Source organism: Ursus maritimus, unplaced genomic scaffold (genome assembly GCF_017311325.1).
Source record: "Ursus maritimus isolate PB19 unplaced genomic scaffold, ASM1731132v1 scaffold_26, whole genome shotgun sequence".
NCBI classification, from domain to species: domain Eukaryota; kingdom Metazoa; phylum Chordata; class Mammalia; order Carnivora; family Ursidae; genus Ursus; species Ursus maritimus.
In genome coordinates this window covers 10,132,150-10,150,127 of record NW_024425119.1, presented here as the reverse complement: position 1 = coordinate 10,150,127, position 17,978 = coordinate 10,132,150, and the positions used below count along the sequence as shown (strand labels likewise).

At 40.7% G+C, this 17,978-nt stretch overlaps 1 protein-coding gene across 1 annotated transcript; it reads right to left on the bottom strand.

Annotated features, from left to right (window-relative positions):
- Window positions 1–13,187: 13,187 nt before the first annotated feature.
- On the bottom strand, window positions 13,188–16,824 carry TMEM52B (transmembrane protein 52B). The gene is made up of 2 exons (XM_008697506.2): window positions 16,571–16,824; window positions 13,188–14,797 (listed from the first exon to the last, which is right to left on the bottom strand). The coding sequence occupies exons 1-2, from the start codon at window positions 16,797–16,799 to the stop codon at window positions 14,556–14,558; spliced, it is 471 nt and encodes a 156-aa protein (XP_008695728.1). The 5' UTR covers window positions 16,800–16,824; the 3' UTR covers window positions 13,188–14,555.
- Window positions 16,825–17,978: the final 1,154 nt, after the last annotated feature.

The window sequence follows — 17,978 nt, the reverse complement described above, 5'->3', positions numbered from 1 at the left end:
TGTCTCTTTTTTAACAAAGTAAGCTTCTCTGGTAATGAAGTTGGATGATACAAGATGAGAGGTTTACAATAGCCATCATTTTAGTTTTGTGCAGTCCAAATGCACCACTCAGAGATAATACAAAGAAAGTAACATTCAGAGAAGCCAGATATACAAGAAGGGATATAGGGAGATAGATACAGAGTTAGAGGGAGTCCTAATGGCATTTAAATCCTTAGCTTCAGGTCATCTTTTCCAGTAGACTATGCTATTTGATGGCATATTACTGTTGCTCAGTGAACTAGGGAGGCCCTGGGGCATGACCCAACCTATCCCAAAGATGTAAGGAAGGTTCTTGCTCACGTCACAAGAAAGAATTCAAGGACAGACACAGCACAGTTAACAAGCAACAAAAGTAGTAAAATTTATTAAAGCAAAAGTACACTCTTGAGATGTGAGAACAGGTAACTGACAGAGAGACAGAGAGAGAGAGAGAGAGAAAGCTGAGCACCCCAGTGTTTGGGTTTCTATCTTTTATTGGCAGTTGTTAACAAAGGGGTGGAATACTCACTACTTGGCACAGGGATTTCTTGGAAGAAGTGTTTTGCACTTTTTCTTCCCTGTTTGGTCAAGGTTTCCCTGTCAAGGCATCGGCCATCTTGGACCCATCTAGTTTGATCTGGATCCTTGTGGAGTGCTGCCAGGATAAGCTTCCGACTTTCCTGATAGCTGGCCATGGTTTCCATTATGCTGGCCTCCAGTTACCCTGTTAGAACTGAACTAACTGACGCCTACGCTAACATTACTTCTGTTTATATCCTGAGTGCTTTGGATACAAAATAAAGACAAAAAATGTGGAGTATGTCATAGTCAAAAGAACAAAGGGTAGATTTTTAAATTTTAAGATGGTGGACTAAAAATGATATATTTGCTTTTGCTGTCTCTTGAAACTCTCCTAAAGTACAGTGTCATGGATTGAATTGTATCCCCCCAAAAAATGTTGAATTTCTAACCCCCAGTATCCATGAATGTGACTTTGGAAATAGGATCTTTGTAGATGATCAAATTAAGATGAGGCCGTTAAGGTAGGCCTTAAACCAATATGACTGATGTCCTTCTTAAAGAGAAAAATTTAAATATCGGGATAGACATGCATAGAGGAAAAAGTATGTGAAATCACAGGAATAGTGCCATCTGCAAGCCAAAGTGCAGGAGTCTACCAAAAGGTAGGAGACAGGCATGAAATAATTTTTCTCACAGTTCTCAAAATGAATCAACTGTACTGAAGAGGAAAATTGCCCGGAGCAGGCCCAGGCCAGAAGGCACCAGAAGATGGAAAGTTACTAACAATAAGCTAGATAGAGATAACCAGAAGTCATACTGGGAGCAAGAGATAACCAGCCTTTTCTGCTTCTGTGAACAGCCTTCCTGCCACAGGCTCCCTGCACTACTGTTCCCACCTAAAGCAGCCCCCACTCCCCCAGTTTAAACCCGCCTACCAGCAGTCAGCATAGCCCTTGGAACCTGACTGCCTGCAGTCACCTATAAAAGCCCTATCACCCCATTGCCCAGGGCCCAGAATTTGGAACATGAGCTGAGCTCAACTGGGTCTGCTGGCATAAAATAAATCCGAATTCTCCTACTTCTCCAAGTGTCACTCAGTCTCTCGCCAGTCTGATTCTAATTTTTCTTCAACATTTCTTATACCCTGATTTCAGATGTCTGGCCTCCAGAACTGAGAGATAATATATTTCTGTAGTTTTAGCCATCCGGTTTGTAGTACTTAGTTACGAATGTTTGTGATATTGTGATTTATAATAATAAATAGATATTTGGTCTTTTAACTAGTTCCTGTCAGAGCTCCTAAAAACCCTTGGAATTTCCTAAGTGAGGAAAGCAATAAAGGTATATTTTGTTGTGCTAATGGACTTTTGAAGTGCCCCTAGGCAATCTAAGAATGGGGGCTGGTCACCTGAGGAACCAACTGAGGGATTAAAGAATTGGAACTTTCGGTCCCACCCTACCCGCCCCCCCCCTCCACTTCTGAGGAGAGGAAAGGGGCTGGAAATTGAGTTCAGTCACCAATGGCCAATGACTTAATCAGTTATGTTTATGTAATGAAGACTCCGTAAAAACCCAAAAGGACGGGCTCAGAGTCTCTGGGTTGGCTGAGCTCGTGGAGGTGCTGGGTGAGTGACATGCTTGAAAAGGGCCTGGAAGCTCTCCACCTCTTCCCACATACCTTGCACTACACATCAATTCCACAAGTAAAATGTTTCTCTGAGTCATATGACCCACTGGAGCTAATTAATCACCCAAGAAGGAGGTCTTCAGAACCCTCCAAGTATAGAAGCTCAGGTGACCATCTGGATTTGCAATTGGCATCTGAAGTTGGGGGTGGGGAGAGCAGTCTTGTAGGACTGAGCCCTTAACCTGGGGGATCTGACACCATTTCCAGGTAGACAGAATAAAACTGTATGAAACCTGGGGACCTGAGAGACTTCATTTTGAGAAAAGATCCATTCTCCTTTCCAAAACAAATAAATGGCTAATGAATTCTTGAACTGGGCAAAAAGACTCTTGAACTGGGCCAGAAGCAACAATTCTTTTACAAGGAACTGTTCTTAAAAGTCAACAGGACAGGAGTTATCTTGATCATAAGACTTGATTGTAGACTTTCTGAAGAGAAGATAGTTAGCTAAGGCATACCAGGAATAATTTCATATAACCCCAACAGGGCAGTCAATCAATGTGTAGACAAAAGCAGCTCAGCCTGTTAGTGCCAACTGACATTTTGTTTTTCTTTTTTTATCCAGGTCATATAAACGCCCCCTTTCCTCTTTCTCATAAAAACCCCTTGCTTTTATACCTAGACCAATGTGAGTTGCTCGTTAGCGAGTCGGACACAACAGGTGAGTTGTCCCACAAAGTAAACTTTATTTGCAGCAAATAAGGAGATCACAAGGAATCATCTCCAAAGACTGTGCTAACTCCCTCACAAGGGTGAATGGACTCCTTTTATTTAAGGCGAGGATGAATATTTAGATAAGGAAGCCTTGTCACCATAAGGCATAAGGTCACACATATGCCTTCAGAAAACATGCCTATACATACATTGTATGTTATGTAAATGAGGCTGAGGCTTTTCCTTGTATAGAGGTTTTATTTTTTCATTTTTTATTTTCTTCTTATTTTTAGTATTATAACGATGTAAAGGCAACTGTCAGTCATCCCACGGTTTACTCCACAGTCCATCTGTGCAGACACAAGTTGAGCTCAAAAGGTCTGGGTGGTCTGGGTCAAGGGAGGTCTTGTAAGAGCGGGCAACATCACCTGAGGGGTGGTTTCAGGTGTCATTTGCCTGAGTTAAGAGGTAAGCTGGAAAGAAGAGCTTAAGGAAAACTGTAAGACAAAGGTTAGTGAGTACAAGCAGGTGGGCAGTGAAGTCAGGTCTTGGGATCTAGCTGGTCACAATTTCACCCCACCGGTGGGACAATATTTGGGTTTCTACCGGAGTCTGTGCTCCCCAATTGCTATTCTGAGGCCCCAAATAAAGGCCTTTGTTCTTTTTCAGTTTTGCCTCTCTTCTATAGTATCAGAATTGAGTTGAATTGCAGGAAAACCAGTTGGTGTTGGAGAATTTCTTGGTATGGGCGAATAAACCCACATGTGGGAATTGGTGTCAGAATCCTACAGCCTGAGGAAACAAATACCTACTGTAAAAGGAAAAAGAAGTCAAAAACTCACAAAGTCAAAGAGAGAGAGAGGGAGAGAAATAGAAAGCCATTTTAGAGTCTAAAAAGAGTGACAAATGATGAATAACAGACTAAGACAAGAAATCCTAAATCGACAGTAGGGAATATGTAAAGTAGCCCATTATTCATTAAAGAACTGAGAGAGAAATGCTCAAGCATTTTTGCCCCCAGGCTACCTCCCTTGCCCCATACAACCATGTGATTGTCTCTCCTTATTCCCTGTGCAGACAGGAGATTTGCTCCTTGTACAGAGTAAACAAGGTCTATGAACTGTGGCAGAAGGGGAAAAAGCAGGCTCAATCCAAGATGGCGCACTGAAAACGGAGGGGTGGGGGCAGGGGCAGATTCAAAATTTACACACTTGAATCCCCCACCTTCTTCCTCCTAATCTGCCAGAATTCTGGCAGCCCAGCTGGGTTTGCATGCATACAGAATTTTAAATGAGCTTTTTAGTGCCCCGTTCTTAAATACAAGCAGACAGTAAGGAGTCAGGATTTGAGGGAAAGGGAAGCAGTGAACAACAACTTCAAGAGAATAAAAAAAGACTACTTAGGGAAATTACAACCTCAAAAAATTTATCATTAATATCCTCAGAGAAACAAGATAACTATTGCATTCATGAAACAAAAATAGCTTACAATCAAAGGATATTCAGACCATAGAGAGAGAGAGAGAGAATGAGGAACGTGAAATTTAATAGAAGTATTAGAAGACAGTTGAAATTTTTTAGAAAGTAAAGTAATAAGACAAAAGGATGAGGAAGGAGGCTAAGGGTATGTAAATTAGAGGTCCAACTTTCAAATACTAGGAGTCTCAGAAAGAGAATATAGCAAATGTGGGAGGGAGGTCAGATTTTATTTAAAGCTAGTTATCCCTTTAAAATCCTAAGGGAGGGGTGCCTGAGTGGCTCAGTCCTTTAAACATCTGCGTTCAGCTCAGGTCATAATCCCAGGGTTCTGGGATGGAGTCCCAAATGTCCTTCCCACCCTCTGGAGCTCCCTGCTTAGCAGGGAGTCTGCTTTTCCCTCTCCCTCTGCCCCTCCCCCTGCTCATGTGCGCTTGCTCGTTCCCCCCCAAAAAAAAAAAAATCTTTAAAATCCTAAAAGAAAAAATTTTCTTCCTAGAATTTTATGCTAAACTATTATTTAAGTATGAGGGTAGCACAAGACGAAACTTAGACATGGAAGGTCTCCAGAAATGTGCTTCCTCTGTATCTGTGTTTGGAAAGAAAGCATTCCCAAAATGAGGAAATAGACCAAGAAAGGAAAAGACATGGAATATAGGAAACTAGATTTAACATGAGAGATAAAGATAATCTATAAGATGATAAAAGTTAATACTTATTAATGTATAACATACATGTTTTATGTACAGTATGTACATACATATTAACCCCATAATCCTCACAAAATAGTATAATGTAGATGTACTTATATGCACTCATATGTACTTATATGCACTCATATGTACTTATATGTACTCATTTTACAGGTGAAGAAATTGAAGCATAGAATGATTAAGTGACTATAACCAGAGCCAGAATTTTAACCCATAAGGCCTGATTTCAGGCTCTTACCCATTAATAGTCATTTTCCTGCTTCCCAATATACTCATTTAATCAAAAATTGTGATAGAACTGTATTTAGAAGATGGGGGAGGACACAAGAAATGTTCTAATGTGTCCTGGTAGCCAAGGAAGAGATGGTGGTGATGGAAAAGAGCTAAACTTTCATCTTCCTTAATGGCACGTCAATGCATGATACTCCAAACTGAATATAAAAATCAAGAACAGGGGCACCTGGGTGGCACAGCGGTTAAGCGTCTGCCTTCAGCTCAGGGCGTGGTCCCGGCGTTCTGGGATCGAGCCCCACATCAGGCTCTTCCGCTGTGAGCCTGCTTCTTCCTCTCCCACTCCCCCTGCTTGTGTTCCCTCTCTGGCTGGCTGTCTCTATCTCTGTCAAATAAATAAATAAAATCTTAAAAAAAAAAATCAAGAACAGCAACATATGCATAGTATTTGGAGAAATGTAGGTTTAAAAAGATCGACTGCAACTATTACAAGGAGGGAGTGGAAAATATGTGCACGGTGAGGAACTGCTCTTTTCCTTCCTAAGCCTTGTAGAGCTATTTGACTTTTTAATCTGTGTCAAAGTCTACATTTGATTAAAAGGAATAAAGCTTAAATTAAAAAAAAAAAAAATAAGAGCCGCAGAGTTTTCAGTTTGGAGTTTGAGGTCTAAGTAATTTGAGTATATAACCAGTTCAGTCAACTCGGGTCTCTGCAGGTTATACCACTTCTCTGCCATTCAGCCTCCAAAGCTGATAATTAATTAATTAAATGCTGCACTTTAGGCATTCAAATAGTTATGACTACTTACCAATTATTTGACTCCTGATGGACTTTTGTCCCCTTTCAATTAAATTTCCGTTTTTTACTCTGGTATTTATTTGGTTGGATTTATGACCCATGGTAATTAGTGTTAGTATCATGGGGGAGAGCAGATTCTAAGTTTAGTGCAAGAAGAGAGTAAAGCAGATGACCTGTATAGGCAAGTTTGACATACAAACTGGGACTCAAGAAAGGTCTAGACAATCGGAACACTGATAACATTTGTTAAATAAGGACCACCACAACCAAAGGGCAACACAAACAATTAAAGAATAAGTACCAAAAAAAAAAAAAAAAAAAAGTACCAGGAAGCTGAAATACAGAGAAGAGACATTTTATTTAGTGGGCCTTATTTCATAACTTTGCTTATAACTAACTAATCTTTTATGAAACACAGGGAAGAAGTATGGTCTTTGGGGTAGTTCAGGATTATAATGGTCTCCTTGTCTTCCAGATCTCACTTCTTATGCTTTATTGACAGCCCAAGCATTTTACAAGTTACATGATCTCTTTTCTCTCTTCAGAACTTTACAACGGCTTTCATAGAATGCATGATAGAGATCAAAACGCTTCAGCTCCCATGTAATGCCTTCCATATAAAGATGCTCACCTGTGCTTCCAGATTCATTCCCATTATATCACTCTTGATATTTTTAACATTCTCCGTGATTCACATTCTCATTTTTGCTCTTTACTCACAGGCCAAAAACACACACAAAAAACCAAAACAAAAACACCCCCCAAAAACGCTTATACTGTATATTTGATGTTTAAATTTATCATCCTGTAGGGTTCAACTCAAGTATTACCACGTTCATGATACCCTTTCCAAACTTTTAATGTGATGAGGATTTCTGAGGTGGCAAATAGTGCAATTATGGGTTAACTAAGGTGAAGGTGCCAGGAGAGACACTGGCCAACATCATTCAGAGACAGCATGTAGAATATTTCGCACAGTTGAACTCTCAGTGTATCTTGGACAATGCATAAATCACTGTAATTGTTTTCCCAGTCAGTCTGCCAGCTCAAGGGCAAACTTTCCACCCTGGCCTCCTTATTACCTTCCAGACAATCTACTTACCCAAGGCAAAGAAAACAAAACTTGCTATTTTCAGACTCTGCAATTTTTCTCCTCAGCCTCTTAAATTTGTTACATAGATCCCATTTTTGCTTTATTTCCGTACTCTCATATACAAGTATACTCTTGATGTGTAAATGAATCAGACCCTCTAAGACCTGTCTTACAGACCACACTTGTAAGGCTAACTCAATAAGACTCAATACCGTAGCTCCTGACAGATGACAGGCAGCAGAATTGCCACCTCAAAATATGTTTGTTTGGCATAAGGATTATCCTAAACTGTTTATTTTAAAAACAGCAGACAGGAGAAGTTCTGAAAACTGAATAATAGTTTTGTGAAAGGATTTACGTTTGTTTATAAGGGAAATCTCACTTTGTAAGGGTGTCTCCTTCTCTTTCCCAAGAAGAGGAGGATGACTAAATCTCTAGAAACTCTCAACAATGGAGAAGACCTTGATTTCAATCAGCATAACAACCATACTTTTGTTTACTGTGCTTTTCCTGGTAACCTCTCACACTCCCCCACCCCACCCAATCTTCTTTTGTCTTTAGCTGGAAATCTATTCAAGATGATGGCTTGGGCCGTTTCAGGGAGTTACTCAATTTTCTTGGGTCTCTCCCATGTATACAGGAGGTGTACATGTTATTAAATTTCTATTTTTCTCTTGTTAATCTGCCTTTTTTTTTTTTTTTTCTGGGGTGTCTCACTCAAGAACCTAGAAACGTAGAGGGAAAATTATTTGTCCTCCTCTACACAGGCCAGTGCAAGTCATCCTGTACTGTTCTATTTGCCTCCAAATAGATAAAACTAGTCAACATAGTCCAATCGATCATTTCTCAGACCCATCCCCCCACTCCCCAGGAAAGAGAACCTATATTGCTCTTCTGTAAATCAGTATATGTCCATCTTTCAGGTCTCCCTCTTGGATTGGAAGCTTTGTGCTATCAGAATTAACCCCTCCCAATATGTAGGTGTAGACACCTTCTTTCAGATGGTGATATCCCAGTAGATGCTACCCCCTACAGGAGTTTTCATTTGGGCAAGTAACAAGCTATGGAAAATATGGTGGGGGGTTGGCTGGTAATCACCCCAAGAAGCCCAAAGTAACCTGTAGAGGGTGGATAGTGCAGCTTCACTGCAGGCTATGGAAGGTTTAATACATATTTGTGTCATGGGCTAAGAAAGAGGTAGGAGAGAATCTCTATTGCTTAAAATCAGAGGAAAGGGGCACCTGGGGGTCTCAGTTGGTTAAGCATCCAACTCTTGATTTCAGCCCAGATCATGATCTCAGGGTCATGGTCTCAGGGTTGTGAGATGGAGCCCTGCTTTGGGCTCTGTGCTCAGTGCAGAGTCTGGTTGTCCCTCTCCCTCTGCTCCTCACCCCACTCTCACTCTCTCTCTCTCTTAAATAAATAAATGAATAAAATCTTTAAAAAAAATCAGAGGAAAGATCTAGAGAAAGACCTAAAGAACCTAGAATTCTGCTGACAAAAAGAAATAAATCACCACCCCCAATGTTCCTTTTCAGACTCTCACCATCTTTAACTAGGATTTTTACAATACGCTCCTAGCTGAAATAAAGACCTGATTTCCTTACACTTCACCCAAGACCTCAAACTTTCACTGGAGTATCTTTCTAAATATTGATCACATTATAAAACTCTCCCGCTAATAAAACATTAAGTAGTCCTCATTGTCTTCAAGTTCAGTATCTGAATTATTTAAGCTTTAACAATATGACATTTTTCTTTAACTCCGTGCTCCCGCATTTTGCAATATGTAATTTACACTAAACTACTATATAACAAAGGAAGGGAGCCCATAGAAAGTAAACAATTGAAGAATAAGAAAAAGGAAAAAGAAGGAGGATGGGGAAATAATTATTTCATTTATACCCATAAACAGTTGACCCTTGAACAATGAAGGGGGAAGGGTTAGGGGTGTGACCCCCCATGCAGTCAAAAATCCATATATAACTTTTGACTCCCTCAAAACTTAATTACTAATAGCTTACTATTGACTGGAAGCCTTATCAATAATATAAACAGTTGATTAACATGTATTTTCTATGTTATATATATAATATATATATATAACATATATATAATATGCTGTATTCTTACAATAAAGTGAGCTAGAGAAAAAAATGTTATTAAAAATCATAAGAAAACAAAAATACATTTATGGTATTACACTGTATCAAAAAAATCCATGAATAAGTGGATCTGCACAATTCCAACTGGTGTTCAAGGATCAACTGTATATTCTTAAGTTTAAACATAGCAAAGAGAATTTTATTGAAGTAAAAAAAATGAGTTTATTTGGGAATAGAGGAGGAATTATAATTCAGAACAGGAAGCTATGGTGAACCATCGGTAGGTCCAAAGAGACAGAGGGAAGGTCAGCTTTATTAGGTTTTAGGAGGAAACTGTGAATGGTTGTTGGAACAAGTTTATAGGGAGATAAGAGTTTGAGGTTGTTAGTGGTGTCTTGCCTGCAAGCAGTGGGTAATGTGTTGGTGCTGGGGTGGGGAGGGATCTTCCTTCCTTTTCTAAAAATCAGGAGATGTAATGTCCTCCCTTGTTAAAATAATTCTTATCTTCCTTATTCCTGCCTGTTATGTAGGCTACAACGAGGGGTATATGCTTGAGAGCTCCCTTTTCAGGGCTTCCTAATTCCATTTGGAATTATTTCCACAATATAAACGGACATTTTAACTTGATGGCTTCTAAACTTGTATCTTCCTTCCCAGACCCCACTGTCCTAGATGGGCATATCCAGTAATCTCTGCCATTTCCAGGGGATTATTTTATAAATATTGCAAATTATGAAGGCCTAATATGGAATTTCTTTTTTACAAATTGAGACTTTCCTCATTTAATCTCAAGGAAAACTTTGATTTTTCCCAATGGCACATCTGAATTTTTTTGCTGCTTTAGTGAAGTACGCATGACCTTAGATTAACTTGGTATATATTTTGTCATGAAATGTTTTTTCCCCATTTTAGAAATCACTACCTTGAATTTTCCCCTAAATCTGGTCTTGCACAATCTTCCCTAATCAACAGTACACCTTCCCTAATCCTTATCAACAGCTACACCCTCCATGCATTGGCTCAGGTCAATGATCAAGGAGTCATTTTTTGTTCCTTTCCCTTACTACATTTCTCTACTCAATCCATCAGCAAATGTGGATGATCCTATCCCTAACATATCTTTCAAATTCCTACATTTATCTCTATTTCCACTTCTAACATCACCATGCTAGTCCACACTCATGGACTATCCACAATCTCAATTCCTAGCCACAATCACCTCTTGTCTACTCTTCCTCAGTATCTCCTATCTAGTCTTCATGCTTTCATTCTTCTCCTATTCCAGTCCATTCTATAGCATCAAGAATCATTGTCTCAAAATTCAAATTTCATGGGGGGCGCCTGGGTGGCTTAGTCAGCTAAGTGTCTCCCTTCGGCTTAGGTCATGATCCCAAGGCCCTGGGATTGAGCCCCATGTTGAGTTTCCTGCTCAGTGGGGAGCCTGCTTCTCCCTCTCTCTCTGCCTGCCTCTTCCGCTGCTTGTGTGTGCTCTCTCTCTGTCAAATAAATAAGTAAAATCTTAAAAAAAAATTCAAATTGCATCAAGTGACTTACTGTTTAAAATTTTCCAATGGCTTCTCAATGTGTGTAAAATACAGTGTAGACTCCTTGCCCCCAAGACTCCTTTCCCCTCTAACTTTATTTGCTGCAGTTCTCTCTTTAGCTTACTAAAACCAGCTACTCTTTGTTCAGTTCCTCAAACTTATCAAACTTTCCCTCATCTTTGAAAATGTTTTCCCAGGGCACCTGGGTGGCACAGCAGTTAAGCGTCTGCCTTCGGCTCAGGGCGTGATCCCGGCGTTATGGGACCGGCGTTATGGGATCGAGCCCCACATCAGGCTCCTCCACTATGAGCCTGCTTCTTCCTCTCCCACTCCCCCTGCTTGTGTTCCCTCTCTCGCTGGCTGTCTCTATCTCTGTCGAATAAGTAAATAAAATCTTAAAAAAAAAAAGTGTCCTTCCCTCATTCTGCCTTTTCCAAGGGTTCTCTGCACTATTCATGATTGCAATCATTTTATTTTTGACTTTTTCTTAAGCTCTGTGAGGACCATGTATCAGCGTCCCTGACTGTCTCGCCCACTCTTTCACCCTCAGCTGCCTCTACACTATTCTTGGCAGATAATTTTTTAAACAGTACCTTTTGAACACAGAAACTGTTGAATCAATGTAATGCAAAACCTAATTAGAAGTATTATATTGGGGAGGAGGAAGGACATCTATTTCAATGAGACTGGAAAGAAGGAGGAAAGAGCAGGCACTGGTCTGCAGGGGCTTATAGCTTTGGGCTAGGAAGTTACCTGAAGGCTTGATTTCCTTTCTGAATGAGGAGGACAAGTCCCCTTCCTAGAATTAATGAGTAGGTAAGGGGGGTATGGGGTTTGAAGGCAGCCACTGAAAAGGTTTTTTTTAAGATTTTATTTATATATTTATTTGAGAGAGAGAGAGAGAGTGCAAGTGGAGGGAGGGAGAGGGACCAGCAGACTCTGCACAGAGCCCAGGGCGGATCTCAATCTTACCACCCTGAGCTCATGACGTGAGCCCAAATTGAGAGGTGGTCAGGGCGCCTGGGTGGCACAGCAGTTAAGTGTCTGCCTTCGGCTCAGGGCATGATCCCCATGTTATGGGATCGAGCCCCACATCAGGCTCCTCCGCTATGAGCCTGCTTCTTCCTCTCCCACTCCCCCTGCTTGTGTTCCCTCTCTCACTGGCTGTCTCTATCTTTGTCAAATAAATAAATAAAATCTTTAAAAAAAAAAAATTAAGAGGCGGTTGCTTAACCAACTGAGCCACCCGTGCGCCCTGGGAGCCACTGATATTTGAATAACTAATAGGAGTAGTAGAATTACAAAAGAAACTCTGGAAAAAATGGCAGGTGGTTCAGGTGGTGTTGGGGACCATGACCTTGTCATGACTCTCTTAGTAGAGTTGAGTTTTCTGCAGCACTGCTCAGAGCATAGACTTTGAGGAGAAATCAGCTTCACTGAACCAATGTTTAAAGTTTAAAAGATAGGTGTAAGGAAAGTAAAAAGGCGTTTAAAAAATTGAGAACAGTGGTGAAAGTGATTGCACCGATTAACAGAGATCCTATATTGAGTAGAGAAAGAGGTGAAGCCAAATGGTCGCTGATCCTCTGAGAAAATGGGAGGATTACAGGAATGCAAGTATCCCTGTGTCTGAGGAGAGGGAGAGGCAGAGGGGAGAAGTGGAGCTCAGAGATCTCTTTAGAATAAGATACTTACAGGAGGATTTCTTCCAAGATCTTTTTCTACTGGATGATGTTTCAACTTCTTCAAGACTGTGGTATCTTGAAGGACAAATGAGCCTAGAATATTTTATGAAGGGGCGCCTGGGTGGCACAGCGGTTAAGCGTCTGCCTTTGGCTCAGGGCGTGATCCTAGTGTTATGGGATTGAGCCCCACATCAGGCTCCTCCGCTATGAGCCTGCTTCTTCCTCTCCCACTCCCCCTGCTTGTGTTCCCTCTCTTGCTGGCTGTCTCTATCTCTGTTGAATGAATAAATAAATAAAATCTTTAAAAAAAAATTTTATGGAATATGTGATAATGAAGTGATTCATTTGTCAGTAGCAAAACAAGGCCACTACAGGGCCTATTAACAATTCATGCATCTTAACAATTTCCAGAGGCAATTTGATAAATGACTCAGGATAAATTCAGATCACCAGCAGCTTATACTCAGAACATTTTCCCCCTTGGGCTGAGGGAGCATTCCAAGAATGTATTTAATGAGGTGCTATACTAATCAGCCTTTCCCTGGGTATATGTCTCCATAAGTGCTGAAGCTAATTGCCGAATAAACGTGTTTTCTCAAATATTCCTTACCTCTATACAGACCATTTTAAAAGGAATCACATATCTTTAGTTGTTAACCTCAATCAACAAATCTTTATTGATGAAATAAAGTGACTTTGGTGTGACTTAGTGATAACATCACAGTCTGACTGGCAAAAGGACAAATGAGAACATAATTCTCAGTGGAATCATAGCAGAAAGGTGAAAATTTGACGTCAATAGTAAGAGTATCAAATACGTGGGCATAATACTTTACAAATCTTGTCTTTTATGTTTCGTTTATTTGATCCTCACAACAATCCTTGGAGGTGTTATTATCCCCTATTTTACAAGTGGGAAAACTGCTTTACAGATTTCCGATGATTTATCTAAGGTCACTGGGAAGTCATTTTCCCCCAATACACTTCACTTCCTCAATTGCCAAGTAACAATACATTACATCCTCAAATGTCCAGTAGTATGTCAGGTGCACAGCTTGGCACTACAGGGCAAGATGGTGGCCCCCGGAAGTATCCCCTCCAGGCTGAGTTCAGTTAGTCGCTCCAGGAACTGGAGAGGGGTGCGGAGAGCCATTTCTACCATGGTTCCACTAGGTGGCAGTGAAGGCCACCCCACTAGAGTGTGCCACTATGGACACGTGGCTTTAAGTGGTCAAAGCTGGAAAGAGAAAAGCAGCAAACAAAGCTATTCTTTTAGACTCAGAAAAGACAGCATATGCATGTGTATGCCTGCATGCGTGTGTGTGTGTGTGCACGTGTGTTTGCAAGGCAGAGGAACCGAAAAATGAGTAGAAACTGTTTCGGCACTCTGTGCAGTTTCTCATACTGCTAGTGGGTAGGACTAAAGTGAAGGAAAGACTTTGATATTTGGCACTTTGATACTATACTGTGTTCTCTTAACCCGTATCTGCAATTCTACCCCTGGATCCTGGATGTCCACTTAGGTATGACATGATGTCCCAGAGTATCATTGCCATTCAGCATAAAAGTGAATGTTCTCTCAGGAGGAAAAATTCATGACTTCGATGCATTAATGTCCGTGGCTGTGCCTATGCTCTTGTCTTTCTCTTCAAGTGTGTTACTATCTATTACTGTGTTATAGCTGGTGGAAAGAAAAACCACTTGCAGTATCCTATGGGTAAAGGAACTCAACAGCTAAAGGATTTCAAGATACTTTTGATGCTTTCTTGGTTCTGTAGTAATCAGCATCGCTAGAGGTTAATTGCAAAGTTTGGCCACCGGACAAGGAATTCAAGTTCCCCGTTAGGGCAATTCCATCTTAGAAAATAGATGTGGCTGGAAATCAAGAGTTGGAACCCAACCTTTCCACTGAAAAATGTTTAGTTGTCTTCCTAAATCTTCCAAAAGTTAGAAAAAAAAGTTTCATTTGTCTGTCTGTAGCAACTCTGGAGAAACCCCCACCCCATTTATAAAACCAGAGTTCCCGTCAGTTTGAAGAGTGTTCTGCTCCAGGAGACTCGTCCTTTGAAGGGAGCTGCTTCTCTTCTGGCACTGGGGGTAGATCAGGTGCCTTCTGTCCACACCTTGCAACGGTGAAGCGACTCATGTGGAGAGCTTCTTCATACCCTGGAAGGGTGTCCAAAGAGGAGGGCAATTGGCCAAGGGGACTGTGGGAGTGAGCCACAGCCAGGATTCTTCGAGCTGCAGGGCCAAATATTGACTGCAGGGCTAGGGAGGAAAGAAGGAATAGAACTAAAGTAAATGTGACATCCTCAGAAATCAGGGACTTACAACACGCTTAATTTCCCTTCATTTTTAGCAAGTGTCCAAACCATTGTCACTCTTGGCCACATATGTTATGAAAATGCTGTGAAGCTTGTTTGGAAACCAACTTCTCTCTGGTGGAAGATCCTGTCTTCTCTGGGGTCCTCAACCAATCTAAATTGTGTCTCACACAATTTGTATCTCACAACACTGTCCTTCCCCTTTTACGGACTTGGGGCCCTTTATGTCAACCCACTGATAATGTGGACTCCTCAAAATATTTATCTTTGTCTCATTTATCTTTTCTCAAAGGACAGTAGATGAAGCAGGAAAGGCGAACAGCAACGTATTCTCTTTTCAAAAGACATATCACAATGTTGTGCCACCCGCTGTTCTGACTGGTCTTTCTTCTCCCGTTTCAGGAAAGAAAATAATATGAAGAGAACAGAAGGACATAAAGGAAAGTGTTTTATAATCATCAAGGTGATGTTAGGCTAACATTTAAGTGTATCAACAGATACACTACAGAAAAAAAGAATTGAAAGTACACATGACTAATTTCTTCAAAGATATAAAATAATATATATGTAATGAAAATACAGGTTCTCACAAAATCCAAGACATTTTTGAAAAAGGGTTACACTCAGAGCTTAAAATAGTTTTATCTAAATAACTTTATAAACCGGGTAGTTCCTCCTATAAGACTTTTCCAATATTTTCTCCAACATTCTACTTCTTTCTTCACTCTATCATTAGACCATATTTGAGAACACAGCATCAGTGAGAGTCTAGGTCACCTCACCATCAGGCACCTGGAAATTAAAACAACCTTGAGTTCTAGAATCTCTAGTACTTTTCAATCCATGTTTCTTTCTTTTTTATTTTTTTAAAGATTTGATTTATTTATTTGACAGAGACAGCCAGTGAGAGAGGGAACACAAGCAGGGGGAGTGGGAGAGGAAGAAGCAGGCTCCTAGCAGAGGAGCCTGATATGGGACTCGATCCCAGAACGCCGGGATCACGCCCTGAGCCCAAAGCAGACGCTTAACAACTGCGCCGCCCAGACGCCCCCAATCCATGTTTCTTCTTCTTTTTTTTTTTTTTTAAAGATTTTATTTATTTATTTGACAGAGACAGAGACAGCCAGCGAGAGAAGGAACACAGCACGGGAGTGGAAGAGGAAGAAGCAGGCTCCCAGCGGAGGAGCCCGATATGGGACTCGATCCCGGAACGCCGGGATCACCCCCTGAGCAGAAGGCAGATGCTTAACGACTGCACTACCCAGGCGCCCCCCAATCCATGTTTCTATATTGTTTCATCATCCTGATCATTCTTTTATTTGTCTTTTTTTTTTTTTTAAAGTAAGCTCCTCACCCAGCATGGAGCCCAGTGAGGGGCTTGACCTCACAACCCTGAGCTCAAGACCTGAGCTAAGATCAAGAGTCTGACACTTAACCAACTGAGCCACCCAAGTGCCCCCTGACCATCCCCCCACTTTTTAAAAAGATTTTATTTATATATTTGACAGAGAGGACAGCGAGCAAGAGCACAAGTAGGGGGAGTGGGAGAGGGAGAAGCCGGCTCCTGGCTGAGCCGGGCTCCTGACCAGGGGCTTCATCCCAGGACTCCAGGGTCATGACCTGAGTGGAAGGCAGAGACTTAACCGACTGAGCCACCCAGGCACCCCCTGATTATCATTTTAAACCTCCTCTCAGGTTATAATGCCAGAGTACTCACAAGTGATAGTGCTCTGGAGAGTGCTGTCATGATCGAAAGCGATGACTGTCACTTCATAGGGAGGCCGGCCCTCATCTTCCCCATTTTGCTGGCGACTCAGACAGCAGCGGAAGCATGCAGAAGTCAGGCCGCACAGGAGAAGCAGTGCGCCAATTACCACCAGCAACCTGTAAGAAGACCACCCCCAGTGAGAGCTCTGTGATCTGGTGTGTTTCCCAACCCTGGCCATAATTGGTCTTCAGTGTCTGCATTTTGACTTTGTTTGACTATTTTATACAATAATCCTAAGATTTTAATTTCAACACTTTCACTTCACATACATACTTACTTTGTCAGCAAGCCTAAATCAGTTCATTAAAGCAATAAGAGATCTAATTCGGTTTGGAGGGTCTGCTTTCTATTTTATATTCTCCTCTCTGTAGAAATTTCTAGAGCTGACCCTGAGAAAATACACAATAACCTTTTAATGTTGCCTGAGGAGATGGTACTGAAATAGGAAATCCTGGCATATTGTCACATAGTTAATGATGAGGTAAAGAAACTTTACTCCAGGAGATGCTGGGTAAGTAGGTGGCTGTCTCACACATTTTTTTTTCCTGATGTCAATATATTTAAAAACTAAAAAAATAAAAATGAATGCCCCTGAGAAAAATAAAGTTCCTTTGAAATGTCTTTTTGGGTATGATAGCTGAAACTTACCATATATACCAGAGATGTACCCAATCTGTGGTCAGGCAGCTATGGAGAAAGAATAAAGGTTTTTTTTGCAATAAAAACATAGTCAGTGCCTTTTGTAGTTCCAGAATCAGGAATATGAGTTACAATATAATTTGCTACTTTGTTATGATAAAAGCATCACAACTTATATATATTTTTTAAGTTTGCATTTTAATTCCGGTTAACATACAATGAGTTATACTAACTTCAATATAACCTGCAGAATCTATTGCAAAATGGGATGCCTTAAAGTGTTTAATACTACAGATGGCATTGTGTAAATAATTTTGTAAATCATTATAAGACAGACTAGTGATTATGAAAACGGTGTTAGTAGAAAATATAACCATGATCACCATAAACATTTATGATGACAATGACCAAGAAAGAATTTGGAATGTAAATTTGCGAAGTTTGAAAATGGGTATGAAAGTTAAGGTTCTCTACGACATCGGCCAAAGCAACCTTTTTCATGACACATCCCCAAAGGCAAGAGAAACAAAAGATAAAATGAATTTATGGGACTTCATCAAGATTAAAAGTTTCTGCACAGCCAAGGAAACAGTCAGAAAAACTAAGAGGCAGCCCACGGAATGGGAGAATATATTTGCAAATGACACTACAGATAAAGGACTGGTATCCAAGATCTACAAAGAACTTCTCAAACTCGATACATGAGAAACAAATAAAC

What these genes read in the sequence shown, in the direction of transcription:
- TMEM52B (XM_008697506.2), bottom strand. Translation starts at nt 16,799, where the DNA reads ATGGCCAGGGTTGGGAAACACACCAGATCACAGAGCTCTCACTGGGGG. An exon ending in TCTCCAGAGCACTATCACTT is followed by an intron (nt 14,798 to 16,570) that starts GTGAGTACTCTG and finishes TTTCCTCCCTAG; the next exon opens with CCCTGCAGTCAATATTTGGC.